This window comes from Oncorhynchus masou, chromosome 5 (assembly GCF_036934945.1).
Source record: "Oncorhynchus masou masou isolate Uvic2021 chromosome 5, UVic_Omas_1.1, whole genome shotgun sequence".
Lineage (NCBI taxonomy): Eukaryota > Metazoa > Chordata > Actinopteri > Salmoniformes > Salmonidae > Oncorhynchus > Oncorhynchus masou.
Genome location: NC_088216.1, coordinates 87,938,024 through 87,953,988, shown reverse-complemented (window position 1 = coordinate 87,953,988; position 15,965 = coordinate 87,938,024). Strand labels below are relative to the sequence as shown.

Sequence of the window (15,965 nt, the reverse complement as noted above, 5' to 3'; positions counted from 1 at the left end):
GGAGGGGAAGTTATAGATGCAAAGAGGTGGAAGGAAATGGATGGCATGATACCTAAGGAATCCAGAATAATTAATAATAGCAATTTATGGAATAATTGTGGGTATTGACATTTTTTTGGAGAAAGCTGCCTCACCCTGGAAACAAGAGATAGACTAGTTTCCTGTCCTGACACTACAGAAACAGGTGATAGACTAGTGTCCTGTCCTGTCTCACACTGGAAACAGGTGATAGGACATGGACACTAGTCTGTCTCACACTACAGAAATGGAAATAGTCCAGTATCCTGTACTTGTACATCAAGCTGCCTGGAAGCGCCTATGAGCTGTGGCTACTTATAACAGCAAACTGCTTATTGCCTTTCTAAGAAAATATATATAAATACTATTTGATTTGTTTAAGGATTTATGAAAAAGCGAAAGAATGCAAATATCTGTTACTTAAAAGCCAATATTCTGCTGTCAGTCATATGGAATCTCCAATGCTGAAAAATATTTATTTTTGTGAGCATTATGCATCAACACATTAGCATGATAATTGCCGTGGTAACAGTGACTGTGTAATATCAGTATCCATTGACAGGCATCATACAGAAATCATTATGGCAAGGACTTCGTCAGACCATAATATGCATAAGAATGTAAATTTGCCTCACCTCACTCACATGATGGTTCTGCACAATTTTGTGTTAACCCAATCGGTAATTTGATGGGGCTAATGCATACCAATAGAGGATGGAGAGGGTGAAAGAGAGGGAGGGGGTAAAGGAAAGTGTGAGGGAGAGGGTGAAGGAGATGGAGAGGGAGAGGTTGAAAGAGAGGGGGAGAGGGAGAGGGTGAAGGAGTAGGTGAAGGAAATGGAGAAAGAGGAATGTGAATGAGAGATGGAGCGAGGGAGAGGGAGATGGAGTGGGTGAAGGAGATGGGAGAGAAGGGATGGAGAGAGGGTAAAGAGGAGGGTGAAGGATGGAGAGATGGTGGATGGAGAGATAAAGGAGATGGAAGGAGATGGGAGAGGGAAGGAGAGGGAGAGGGAAGGATAGGGAGATGGGATAGGGTAAAGGAGATGGAGAAAGGGTGAAGGATAGATGGAGGATAGAGGGTGAAGGAGATGGAGAGAGGGTAGGAAGGAGATGGAGGGAGAGGGAGGGTAAAGGAGATGGAGATATGGGAGAGGTTGAGGGAGATGGAGAGAGGGTAAAGGAGATGGAGAGAGGGTAAAGGAGATGGGAGAGGGTGAAGGAGATGGAGAGAGGGTAAAGGAGATGGAGGAGAGGGGGTAAAGGAGATGGAGAGAGGGAAAGGAGATGGAGAGAGGGAAGGAGATGGAGAGAGGGAAAGGAGATGGAGAGAGGGTAAAGGAGATGGAGAGAGGGTGAAGGAGTTGGAGAGAGGGTGAAGGAGATGGAGAGAGGGTAAAGGAGATGGAGAGAGGGTGAAGGAGATGGAGAGAGGGTGAAGGAGATGGAGAGAGGGTAGGAGATGGACAGAGGGTGAAGGAGATGGAGAGAGGGTGAAGGAGATGGAGAGAGGGTAAAGGAGTTGGAGAGAGGGTAAAGGAGATGGAGAGAGGGTAAAGGAGATGGAGAGAGGGTAAAGGAGATGGAGAGAGGGTAAAGGAGATGGAGAGAGGGTAAAGGAGATGGAGAGAGGGTGAAGGAGATGGAGAGAGGGTAAAGGAGATGGAGAGAGGGTGAAGGAGATGGAGAGAGGGTAAAGGAGATGGAGAGAGGGAAAGGAGATGGAGAGAGGGTAAAGGAGATGGAGAGAGGGTGAAGGAGATGGAGAGAGGGTAAAGGAGATGGAGAGAGGGTAAAGGAGATGGAGAGAGGGTAAAGGAGATGGAGAGAGGGTGAAGGAGATGGAGAGAGGGTGAAGGAGATGGAGAGAGGGTGAAGGAGATGGAGAGAGGGTAAAGGAGATGGAGAGAGGGTGAAGGAGATGGAGAGAGGGTAAAGGAGATGGAGAGAGGGTGAAGGAGATGGAGAGAGGGTAAAGGAGATGGAGAGAGGGTGAAGGAGATGGAGAGAGGGTAAAGGAGATGGACAGAGGGTGAAGGAGATGGAGAGAGGGTAAAGGAGATGGAGAGAGGGTGAAGGAGATGGAGAGAGGGTAAAGGAGATGGAGAGAGGGAAAGGAGATGGAGGGAGGGTGAAGGAGATGGGAGAGAGGGTAAAGGAGATAGAGAGAGGGTAAAGGAGATGGAGAGAGGGTGAAGGAGATGGAGAGAGGGTGAAGGAGATGGAGAGAGGGAAAGGAGATGGAGAGAGGGTGAAGGAGATGGAGAGAGGGTGAAGGAGATGGAGAGAGGGTAAAGGAGATGGAGAGAGGGTGAAGGAGATGGAGAGAGGGTGAAGGAGATGGAGAGAGGGTAAAGGAGATGGAGAGAGGGTGAAGGAGATGGAGAGAGGGTAAAGGAGATGGAGAGAGGGTGAAGGAGATGGAGAGAGGGTGAAGGAGATGGAGAGAGGGAAAGGAGATGGAGAGAGGGTAAAGGAGATGGACAGAGGGTGAAGGAGAGAGAGGGTAAAGGAGAGGAGAGAGGGTAAAGGAGATGGAGAGAGGGTAAAGGAGATGGAGAGAGGGTGAAGGAGATGGAGAGAGGGTAAAGGAGATGGAGAGAGGGTGAAGGAGATGGAGAGAGGGTAAAGTAGATGGAGAGAGGGTGAAGGAGATGGAGAGAGGGTGGAAGGAGATGGAGAGAGGGTGAAGGAGATGGAGAGAGGGTAAAGGAGATGGAGAGAGGGTGAAGGAGATGGAGAGAGGGTGAAGGAGATGGAGAGAGGGTAAAGGAGATGGAGAGAGGGTAAAGGAGATGAGAGAGGGTAAAGGAGATGGAGAGAGGGTGAAGGAGATGGAGAGAGGGTGAAGGAGATGGAGAGAGGGAAGGAGAAAGGAGATGGGAGAGGGTGAAGGAGATGGAGAGAGGGTGAAGGAGATGGAGAGAGGGAAAGGAGATGGAGAGAGGGTAAAGGAGATGGAGAGAGGGTGAAGGAGATGGAGAGAGGGTGAAGGAGATGGAGAGAGGGTGAAGTAGATGGAGAGAGGGTGAAGGAGATGGAGAGAGGGTGAAGGAGATGGGAGAGGGTAAAGGAGATGGAGAGGAGGGTAAAGGAGATGGAGAGAGGGTGAAGGAGATGGAGAGAGGGTGAAGGAGATGGAGAGAGGGTGAGAGGAGATGGAGATTGAGAGGTGAAGGAGATGGAGAGAGGGTGAAGGAGATGGAGAGAGGGTGAAGGAGATGGAGAGAGGGTGAAGGAGATGGAGAGAGGGTGAAGGAGATGGAGAGAGGGTGAAGGAGATGGAGAGAGGGTGAAGGAGATGGGAGGAGGAGATGGAGAGAAAGGAGATGGAGAGAGGGTGAAGGAGATGGAGAGAGGGTAAGGAGGAGAGGGTGGGAGGGAGAGGGTGAAGGAGATGGAGAGATGGTGAAGGAGATGGAGAGAGGGTGAAGGAGATGGAGAGAGGGTGAAGGAGATGGAGAGGTTGGAGGATAGGATGGAGAGGGTGAAGGAGATGGAGAGAGGGTGAAGGAGATGGAGAGAGGGTGAAGGAGATGAGGAGAGTAAAGGGTGATGGAGAGAGATAGGGAGAGGGTGAAGGAGATGGAGAGAGGGTGAAGGAAGGAGATGGAGAGAGGGTGAAGGAGATGGAGAGAGGGTGAAGGAGATGGAGAGAGGGTGAAGGAGATGGAGAGAGGGTGAAGGAGATGGAGAGAGGGTGAAGGAGATGGAGAGAGGGTGAAGGAGATGGAGAGAGAGGGTGGAAGGAGATGGAGAGAGGGTGAAGGAGATGGAGAGAGGGTGAAGGAGAGGGGAGGAGGAGAGAAAGGAGATGGAGAGAGGGTGAAGGAGATGGGAGAGAGGGTAAAGGAGAGATGGAGAGAGGGTGAAGGAGATGGAGAGAGGGTAAAGGAGATGGAGAGAGGGTGAAGGAGATGGAGGGAGGGTGAAGGAGATGGAGAGGTTAAAGGAGATGGAGAGAGGGTGAAGGAGAGGGAGATGGAGAGAGGGTGAAGGAGATGGAGAGAGGGTGAAGGAGATGGAGAGAGGGTGAAGGAGATGAGAGAGGGTGAAGGAGAGGGAGAGGGTGAAGGAGATGGAGAGAGGGTGAAGGAGAAGGAGAGAGGGTAAAGGAGATGGAGAGAGAGGGTGAAGGAGAAGGAGAGAGGGTAAAGGAGATGGAGAGAGGGTGAAGGAGATGGAGAGAGGGTGAAGGAGAAGGAGAGAGGGTGAAGGAGAAGGAGAGAGGGTGAAGGAGAAGGAGAGAGGTTAAAGGAGAAGGAGAGAGGGTGAAGGAGATGGAGAGAGGGAGACGGAAAGGGACTTATGAACCTGTTTTTTTTCTCAACTATCTACACACAATACCCCTCAATACCCCACAATAACCCACAATACCTCACAATACCTCACAATACCCCACACAATACCCCACAATACCCCACAATACCTCACAATACCCCACACAATACCCCACAATACCCCACAATACCCCACAATAACCCACAATACCCCATAATACCCCACAATAACCCACAATACCCCACAATACCTCACAATACCCCACACAATACCCCACAATACCTCACAATACCCCACAATACCCCACAAAGTGAAGAAAATAATCAGAAAATGTTGCTAATGTATTGATATTTAAATACAGAAAGATCTAGTTTCCATAAGTATTCATACACCCCCCTGTGTCAGAAATTACAGCTGTGAGTTTTTCTGGGGAAGTCTCTAAGAGCTTCTACAATATTTGCAAATGATGTATTCTTTAATTCTTCAAGCCCTGGCAAGTTGGTTGTTGATCATTGCTAGACAGCCATTTCCAAGTCTTAGACAGCCATTTCCAAGTCTTGGCATAGATTTTCAAGACGATTATAAGTCAAAACTGTGACGAGGCCACTCATAAACATTCAATGTCGTTTTTGCCTGTGCTTAGATCAATTTTCAAACAAAAAAACTCCCTAGTCCTTTCTCAGTGACAAGCATACCTTTAACATGATGCAGCCACCACCATACTTGAACATACAGTTGATGTCGGAAGTTTACATACAGTATGTATGAGAGAGAGTGAAGAGTGGTACTCAATCATCTTTTGTGTTGGATTTGTCGCAAACATAACACGTTGTAACACGTCAGGATATAAAGTTTTATTTATTTTGTCAAAAGAACATCTGTTTTACTTTAGTTGCAAACAGGATGCATGTTTTGTAATTTGTACAGGCTTAATTATTTTCACTCTGTCATTTAGGTTAGTATTGTGGAGTAACTACAATGTTGCTGATCCATCCTCAGTGTTCTCCTACCACAGCCATTCAACTCTGTAACTGTTTTAAAGTCACCATCGGCCTCATGGTGAAATCCCTGAGCGGTTTCTTTCCTCTCCGGCAACTGAGTTCGGAAGGACTCCTGTATCTTTGTAGTGACTGGGTGTATTGATACACCATCCAAATTGTGATCAATAACGTCATCTTGCTCAAAGGGATATTAAATGTCTGATATTCTTTGTTTTTGCCCATCTACCAATACGTGTCCTCATTTGCAAGGCATTGGAAAACCTCCCTGATCTACGAGGTTAAAAATGTGTTTGAAATTCACTGCTTAACATACAGATAATTGTATTTGTGGGATTCAGAGATAAGGTAGTCATTAAAAAATGATTTTTAACACTATTATTGCACTCAGAATGAGTCCATGCAAGTTATTATGTGATTTCTTAAGCACATTGTTTTGTCCAGAATGTATTTAGGCTTGCCACAACAAAGAGTTTAAATACTTAATGACTCAAGACATTTCAGCTTTTAATTTTGTAATTCATTTGTAAAAACACGATTTCACTTTGACATGTTGAGGGTATTGTGTTGTGTGTCGGCAGATGACAACAACACATCTCAACTGAATCATGTTTAAATTCAGGTTGTAACACAACAAAATGTGGAACAAGACAAGAGGTGTGATGACTTTGTGAAGTTTCTATATGCTCGGTAGTGAGTGTTTTATTCCATGTGTCGTTGTATGTGTCGAAATGCTTTGCTTTATCTTGGCCAGGTTGCAATTGTAAATGAGAACTTGTTCTCAAGGTGTTCTTGCCTACCTGGTTAAATAAAGGTGTTCTCAACTAGCCTACCTGGTTAAATAAAGGTGTTCTCAACTTGCCTACCTGGTTAAATAAAGGTGTTCTCAACTAGCCTACCTGGTTAAATAAAGGTGTTCTCAACTAGCCTACCTGGTTAAATAAAGGTGTTCTCAACGAGCCTACCTGGTTAAATAAAGGGTTAGGGTTAAATATATAAATACCTGGTTCAATAAAGGGTTAGGATTATATATATAAATACCTGGTAAAATAAAGGGTTAGGGTAAATAAATAAAGGGTTAGGGTTCAATAAATATATATAAATACCTGGTTCAATAAAGGGTTAGGGTTATATATATAAATACCTGGTTAAATAAAGGGTTAGGGTTATATATATAAATACCTGGTTAAATAAAGGGTTAGGGTTATATATATAAATACCTGGTTCAATAAAGGGTTAGGGTTATATATATAAATACCTGGTTAAATAAAGGGTTAGGGTTATATATATAAATACCTGGTTAAATAAAGGGTTAGGGTTATATATATAAATACCTGGTTAAATAAAGGGTTAGGGTTATATATATAAATACCTGGTTAAATAAAGGGTTAGGGTTATATATATAAATAGCTGGTTCAATAAAGGGTTAGGGTTATATATATAAATACCTGGTTAAATAAAGGGTTAGGGTTATATATATAAATACCTGGTTAAATAAAGGGTTAGGGTTATATATATAAATACCTGGTTAAATAAAGGGTTAGGGTTATATATATAAATACCTGGTTAAATAAAGGGTTAGGGTTATATATATAAATACCTGGTTCAATAAAGGGTTATATATATAAATACCTGGTTAAATAAAGGGTTTATATATATAAATACCTGGTTAAATAAAGGGTTAGGGTTATATATATAAATACCTGGTTAAATAAAGGGTTAGGGTTATATATATAAATACCTGGTTAAATAAAAGGGGGTTAGGGTTATATATATAAATACCTGGTTAAATAAAGGGTTAGGGTTATATATATATAAATACCTGGTTAAATAAAGGGTTAGGTTTATATATATAAATACCTGGTTAAATAAAGGGTTAGGGTTATATATATAAATACCTGGTTCAATAAAGGGTTAGGGTTATATATATAAATACCTGGTTAAATAAAGGGTTAGGGTTATATATATAAATACCTGGTTAAATAAAGGGTTGGTTAAATAAAGGGTTAGGGTTATATATATAAATACCTGGTTAAATAAAGGGTTAGGGTTATATATATAAATACCTGGTTAAATAAAGGGTTAGGGTTATATATATAAATACCTGGTTCAATAAAGGGTTAGGGTTATATATATAAATACCTGGTTAAATAAAGGGTTAGGGTTATATATATAAATACCTGGTTCAATAAAGGGTTAGGGTTATATATATAAATACCTGGTTAAATAAAGGGTTAGGGTTATATATATAAATACCTGGTTAAATAAAGGGTTAGGGTTATATATATAAATACCTGGTTAAATAAAGGGTTAGGGTTTATAGGGTTATATATATAAATACCTGGTTAAATAAAGGGTTAGGGTTATATATATAAATACCTGGTTAAATAAAGGGTTAGGGTTATATATATAAATACCTGGTTAAATAAAGGGTTAGGGTTATATATATAAATACCTGGTTAAATAAAGGGTTAGGGTTATATATATAAATACCTGGTTAAATAAAGGGTTAGGGTTATATATATATAAATACCTGGTTAAATAAAGGGTTAGGGTTATATATATATAAATACCTGGTTAAATAAAGGGTTAGGTTTATATATATAAATACCTGGTTAAATAAAGGGTTAGGGTTATATATATAAATACCTGGTTCAATAAAGGGTTAGGGTTATATATATAAATACCTGGTTAAATAAAGGGTTAGGGTTATATATATAAATACCTGGTTAAATAAAGGGTTAGTGTTATATATATAAATACCTGGTTCAATAAAGGGTTAGGGTTATATATATAAATACCTGGTTAAATAAAGGGTTAGGGTTATATATATAAATACCTGGTTAAATAAAGGGTTAGGGTTATATATATAAATACCTGGTTAAATAAAGGGTTAGGGTTATATATATAAATACCTGGTTAAATAAAGGGTTAGGGTTATATATATAAATACCAGGTTCAATAAAGGGTTAGTGTTATATATATAAATACCTGGTTCAATAAAGGTGAAATAAATAAAATGCAGGGTGCTGTTAGAAACTTCAATTGTCAGATGAAGAGTTGTTTGCCCTGTTGTTCTGTTGACGTTGTCCCGGCAGTTATAGCTGTTCATGTACCACTTCCCTGCTGTTGTTGTGCATGTATCCTGTACAAACACATGGTGGAACTTACCCTCATCCTTATCCCTAGCCAACACAATACACTATGTATTTTACTTAATAAAAACTAAAACACATAGCCCCCACTCACTATAAAACACATAGCCCCCACTCACTATAAAACACATAGCCCCCACTCACTATAAAACACATAGCCCCCACTCACTATAAAACACATAGCCCCCACTCAATATAAAACACATAGCCCCCACTCACTATAAAACACATAACCCCCACTCACTATAAAACACATAGCCCCTAGTCACTATAAAACACATAGCCCCCACTCACTATAAAACACATAACCCCCACTCACTATAAAACACACAGCCCCTAGTCACTATAAAACACATAGCCCCTAGTCACTATAAAACACACAACTCCTAGTCACTATAAAACACATAACCCCTCGTCACTATAAAACACATAGCCCCTAGTCAGTACTATAAAACACATAACCCCTAGTCACTACTATAAAACACATAACCCCTAGTCACTACTATAAAACACATAACCCCTAGTCACTACTATAAAACACATAGCCCCTAGTCACTACTATAAAACACATAGCCCCTAGTCACTACTATAAAACACATAGCCCCTAGTCACTACTATAAAACACATAACCCCTAGTCACTATAAAACACATAGCCCCTAGTCACTACTATAAAACACATAACCCTTAGTCACTATAAAACACATAGCGCCTAGTCACTATAAAACACATAGCCCCTAGTCACTACTATAAAACACATAGCCCCTAGTCACTACTATAAAACACATAGCCCCTAGTCACTACTATAAAACACATAGCCCCTATTCACTACTATAAAACACATAACCCCTAGTCACTACTATAAAACACATAACCCCTAGTCAATACTATAAAACACATAGCCCCTAGTCACTACTATAAAACACATAGCCCCTAGTCACTACTATAAAACACATAACCCCTAGTCAATACTATAAAACACATAGCCCCTAGTCACTACTATAAAACACATAGCCCCTAGTCACTACTATAAAACACATAGCCCCAGGCTATGACGAAATAAGAACATCTCTGAACCATTATATCTGCTGTATTTGAAAAGCATATTTTTCTTATCTCCTCTCCAGGTCCGGCAGCAAAGAAGAAGTATGTGAGCTACAATGACATTGTGATCTAACAGCCGTCATCAGAGAGAAGGGCAGGCTGTTTGGGGATGCTTGGTCTCCTGCCCCTCCTGCCCATAAAGGAAATCCAAACTATGTTTATGTCCATGCTGCTTTACTGCCCACTCACACCCCGGAACCCGCAGAACCCCCCGGAATCCTGGAACTCCAGAACAACACAGTGACAATGGGTGGGTTCTGGGTTCTAGAGCTTTCTTTTCAAACAGAGGATTCTGTCTGGCTAACTGATGTTTGTTTCATGGTGGAAAATCAAGACGGACATTTCTGTTGGGAGCAAAATAATTTACAAAATAATTTGTTTTGTTAAATGATTTCAGAGAGAAAAAAGAGGCAGAGAACTGGTTTGGACAAAAAACCTGTGTTCCTCCTCAGGATTAGAGTGTGTCTCTGCAGACCCCTCAGAGCTGGCCCCCCACTCCCTATAGGTGTGTCTCTGCAGACCCCTCAGAGCTGGCCCCCCACTCCCTATAGGTGTGTCTCTACAGACCCCTCAGAGCTGGCCCCCCACTCCCTATAGGTGTGTCTCTGCAGACCCCTCAGAGCTGGCCCCCCACTCCCTATAGGTGTGTCTCTGCAGACCCCTCAGAGCTGGCCCCCCACTCCCTATAGGTGTGTCTCTTCAGACCCCTCAGAGCTGGCCCCCCACTCCCTATAGGTGTGTCTCTACAGACCCCTCAGAGCTGGCCCCCACTCCCTATAGGTGTGTCTCTACAGACCCCTCAGAGCTGGCCCCCCACTCCCTATAGGTGTGTCTCTGCAGACCCCTCAGAGCTGGCCCCCACTCCCTATAGGTGTGTCTCTACAGACCCCTCAGAGCTGGCCCCCACTCCCTATAGGTGTGTCTCTGCAGACCCCTCAGAGCTGGCCCCCCACTCCCTATAGGTGTGTCTCTACAGACCCCTCAGAGCTGGCCCCCCACTCCCTATAGGTGTGTCTCTACAGGTACGCTGGCTGCAGCAGGAGGACTCACCTGTGCTGGAGGACTCACCTGTGCTGGAGGACTCACCTGTGCTGGAGGACTCACCTGTACTGGAGGACCTTTAATTGACCTACCTGTACCTGCCATGGGGCTGTTTCTTGTCTTTTAATGTCCTTCCAAATTGCAAGTTTTCCAAAATTTCTGTTAAAAAAAGTTTGAGGTTCTATTGGCCTATCCGTTACATTTGTTGTAGATTTTCTAAAGATCTCAATGTATTTCTTCTTTGCTGCTTGGATGCACATTCAATTAAAGCCATATTCTTGTCTCTGAGATGTCAAGTATTTTTTCACGTTTTCGATTCTGGCTGTATGTCGGTCGCCAAGAAAGACGCACGGTATCTGATTTTTACATTCCCTTATATGTTTTTGGGGAGTTTTCTACAGACATGCTTTTAGTATGTTAAACGGGTACAGTAACATTGACCATCGACTGTGTTTTCAGTATGTTGAACGAGTACAGTAACATTAAACCATCGACTGTATGTTGAACGGGTACAGTACATTGACCATCGACTGTGTTTTTAGTATGTTGGAAAGTACAGTAACATTAAACCATCGACTGTATGTTGACCATCGACTGTGTTTTTAAAGTGACTAAAAGAGAGCTCCAGCGCCCAGTCCAGTCAAGGCTTTGTTAGCTTGATATAAAAACTAGACTGATTCCAGTGGGTTTCAGATTTACAACGGTTTCTCTCCCCCCGTGTAGAAGTGTGTTGATGCATGCCTGCTATGTTTGATGTTAAGATTAAGTCAAAGAATATATATATATAAAAATACAAAAAGATGGAGATTTCACAACACGTGATTCACTAGCCTTGCTTTTAATGGCATACAAGATCACTATTATTATTCATGTTATGATAATCCTTTTTGCTTTTTTTTTTGTTGGTTGGTTGACATCTTCTCACTGAAGGTAGAATATGGCTTTAATTTCGTCTTGGATTTTTCTTAATGCCCTGCAACTATGGAAAACAATTGTGGGGAAAAATAACATGAATATATATATATTTAAAAACAAAACACACAAAATAAAAAACAAGTCTGTTTTTATACTGTTTGTACTAAGTATATTCATGTTGCCCTTGCTGCTTATGTGCCAATGTTGTGTGAGATTTAAAAAAAAATCTGTATATATGTTTGACCACTCATGCAACTCTTATGTGGTGTTATCCGAGAATGTATCAACATGAAATAAAACCATTTGGTATTTATTTTCTTTCTTTTATATTCCCTGAAAACAGCTTATTGTACTTCTTTGAGGACAAAGCATTTCATCTGTTATGTACTTGAGTGAAGACCCAAAAGCGGTTTTAACAGAAAACAGAGTTCTTTAATGAAAAAACAGGAATGGCATAAATCCTCTTCCAACATAGTCAATGGAACAAAAAGAACGTTAGTATAATGCAGGATGCACCTGCCAGGCAGACTCCGACAGGATAGGACAAGGTGGAAGCAAACGAGACGACAGCTTGCTTCTGGCATCAAAAACACAAACAAGAATCAGCCACTGAAAGTAGCAGGAACAGAGAGAAATAGAGACCTAATCAGAGGGGAAGAGAGAACAGGTGGGAAAGAGTGAATGAGCTAGTTAGGGGAGATGTAGAACAGCTGAAGAATGAGAGACAGAGAAGGTAACCTAAAAAGACCAGCAGAGAGAGACAGAGTGAAGAGAAAGGACAGGAACAGACATAACAAGACATGACATCATCACTATGACATTCAAAAGTACCTTCCTGATCAATAATCATTATAATAGGTTTTGGAGAAGGTGTTTTTGTCTTCTTTACCCATACAGGGGTTTGTCCCCTTATTCTGTCATGAAGAAAGTGATTCCATTCTTACACACAATCCAACCAGCGACTCAATGCAATCTCTTACAGGTACCTGAATAAACGTTATCACTGTCTAGTTTAACAATGTGTAACGGTTTTCATGCGGTGAAAGATAGTCGGACCAAAATGAAGCGTGTGGATTGCGATCAATGAACAAAATGTAACACGAATCTAAATACAAACACTACAAAACAAAGAACGTACCGAAAACCGAAACAGCCTATACTAGTGTAAACTAACACAGCTACAGGAAAAAGGACACTAAGGACAATCACCCACGAAACACACAAAGAATATGGCTGCCTAAATATGGTTCCCAATCAGAGACAACAATAAACACCTGCCTCTGATTGAGAACCACTTCAGACAGCCATAGACTTAACTAGAACACCCCACTAAGCTACAAACCCAATACCAACACACCACATACAAAAACCCCATGCCACACCCTGGCCTGACCAAATAAATGAAGATAAACACAAAATACCTCGATCAGGGCATGACACAATGCCTCAAGGGTGGATTGTCTGACTTGAAAAGTTGTTGTTTACATCATAAGTATCTCGACTACTGTGCCAGTCTGCATATACATATATATATATATATATATATATATATATATATATATATATATAAATAAAACGTAAGGTTTTACCTTCAGGGATCATTTCTCCAAACTAAATAGTAGAAGTGAGTTGCTTGAGGCTTTCTAAAATGGAGTGGAAAGACATTTTTTAGGAAACAAACAAGAAAGAGAACATCAAGCTTCTGAAGATGAAGTTGTACTATACTCTTTCAAAAAAATTTAATAATGTTAGGCGTAAGGTAAAATAATGTTAGGATGAAGGTAAAATAATGTTAGGATGAAGGTAAAATAATGTTAGGATGAAGGTAAAATAATGTTAGGATGAAGGTACAATAATGATAGGCGTAAGGTAAAATAATGTTAGGATGAAGGTAAAATAATGTTAGGATGAAGGTAAAATAATGTTAGGTGTAAGGTAAAATAATGTTAGGATGAAGGTAATATAATGTTAGGATGAAGGTACAATAATGTTAGGCGTAAGGTAAAATAATGTTAGGATGAAGGTAAAATAATGTTAGGATGAAGGTAAAATAATGTTAGGATGAAGGTAAAATAATGTTAGGATGAAGGTAAAATAATGGTAGGATGAAGGTAAAATAATGTTAGGATGAAGGTAAAATAATGTTAGGTGAAGGTAAAATAATGTTAGGATGAAGGTAAAATAATGTTAGGATGAAGGTAAAATAATGTTAGGATGAAGGATAAAATAATGTTAGGATGAAGGTAAAATAATGTTTGAAGGTAAAATAATGTTAGGATGAAGGTAAAATAATGTTAGGATGAAGGTAAAATAATGTTAGGATGAAGGTAAAATAATGTTAGGATGAAGGTAAAATAATGTTAGGATGAAGGTAAAATAATGTTAGGATGAAGGTAAAATAATGTTAGGATGAAGGTAAAATAATGTTAGGATGAAGGTAAAATAATGTTAGGATGAAGGTAAAATAATGTTAGGATGAAGGTAAAATAATGTTAGGATGAAGGTAAAATAATGTTAGGATGAAGGTAAAATAATGTTAGGATGAAGGTAAAATAATGTTAGGATGAAGGTAAAATAATGTTAGGATGAAGGTACAATAATGTTAGGATGAAGGTAAAATAATGTTAGGATGAAGGTAAAATAATGGTAGGATGAAGGTAAAATAATGTTAGGATGAAGGTAAAATAATGTAAGGTGTAAAGTAAAATAATGTTAGGCGTAAGGTAAAATAATGTTAGGATGAAGGTAAAATAATGTTAGGATGAAGGTAAAATAATGTTAGGATGAAGGTAAAATAATGTTAGGCGTAAGGTAAAATAATGTTAGGATGAAGGTAAAATAATGTTAGGATGAAGGTAAAATAATGTTAGGATGAAGGTAAAATAATGTTTAGATAAAATAATGTTAAGAAGGTAAAATAATGTTATGATTAAGGTAAAATAATGTTAGGATGAAGGTAAAATAATGTTAGGATGAAGGTAAAATAATGTTAGGATGAAGGTAAAATAATGTTAGGATGAAGGTAAAATAATGTTAGGATGAAGGTAAAATAATGTTAGGCGATGAAGGTAAAATAATGTTAGGATGAAGGTAAAATAATGTTAGAATGAAGATAAAATAATGTTAGGATGAAGGTAAAATAATGTTATGATTAAGGTAAAACAATTTTAGGATGAAGGTAAAATAATGTTAGGATGAAGGTAAAATAATGTTAGGATGAAGGTAAAATAATGTTAGGATGAAGGTAAAATAATGTTAGGATGAAGGTAAAATAATGTTAAGGTAAAATAATGTTAGGATGAAGGTAAAATAATGTTAGGATGAAGGTAAAATAATGTTAGGATGAAGGTAAAATAATGTTAGGATGAAGGTAAAATAATGTTAGGATGAAGGTAAAATAATGTTAGGATGAAGGTAAAATAATGTTAGGCGTAACTGGTAAAAACAAGACACATAATAGCTTGTTATCACTTCAGGAATTAGTTTTCTTACTTTAGAATTGTTTGCATAACTAACTGCAGCCCTCACACCTGTCCCAACCACCAACCATCAATATATTATATTGAGATAAGTTGTGCATGACTAACTACATAACTAACTGCATTTCTCTTCAGTGTCATGAATAGGTCTGTATAAATGTGCATAACTAACTACATAAAATGAGAAACTAAGCCTAACTGTCCTTCTTCTCCCTGGCTAAGCTGACCGTTGTCATGGTTTCAGGCCATCCCATACAGAGAGGAGCAAAGCATCAAAATAGTATTCCTCTGACAGGTGTCTGATCTTGTCTGAGATTAAAGTTTAATAGATTTGTATTGTCATAATGCATACAATGTGTGTCCATCTACTAACGCTGCATGGTTTGTAACTGCATAACTAACTGCATAACTAATAAATAACTGCATAACTAACTACATAACTAACTACATAACTAACTGCATAACTAACTACATAACTAACTGCAACTAAACATAACTAACATAACTAACTACATAACTAACTGCATAACTAACTGCATAACTAACTACATAACTAACTGCATAACTAACTACATAACTAACAACATAACTAACAACTACATAACTAACTAACTAACTACATAACTAACTGCATAACTAAACATAACTAACTGCATAACTAACTGCATAACTAACTGCATAACTAACTACATAACTAACTGCATAACTAACTACATAACTAAATAACTAACTGCATAACTAACTACATAACTAACTGCATAACTAACTACATAACTAACTGCATAACTAACTGCATAACTAACTACATAACTAACTACATAACTAACTGCATAACTAACTACATAACTAACTGCATAACTAACTACATAACTAACTGCATAACTAACTACATAACTAACTACATAACTAACTGCATAACTAACTACATAACTAATAACTAACTACATAACTAACTACATAACTAACTACATAACTAA

General features: G+C 39.5%; 1 protein-coding gene across 1 annotated transcript in view; it reads left to right on the top strand.

Annotated features, from left to right (window-relative positions):
* Window positions 1-10,290, top strand: part of LOC135530281 (metabotropic glutamate receptor 7-like) — a 224,017-nt gene extending 213,727 nt beyond the window's left edge. The window contains exon 10 of the mRNA XM_064958639.1: window positions 9,577-10,290. Coding sequence (XP_064814711.1) covers window positions 9,577-9,626 — 50 coding nt within the window. The 3' untranslated portion in view covers window positions 9,627-10,290. The remainder of the gene's footprint in view (window positions 1-9,576) is intronic.
* The last annotated feature ends 5,675 nt before the right edge of the window (window positions 10,291-15,965 follow it).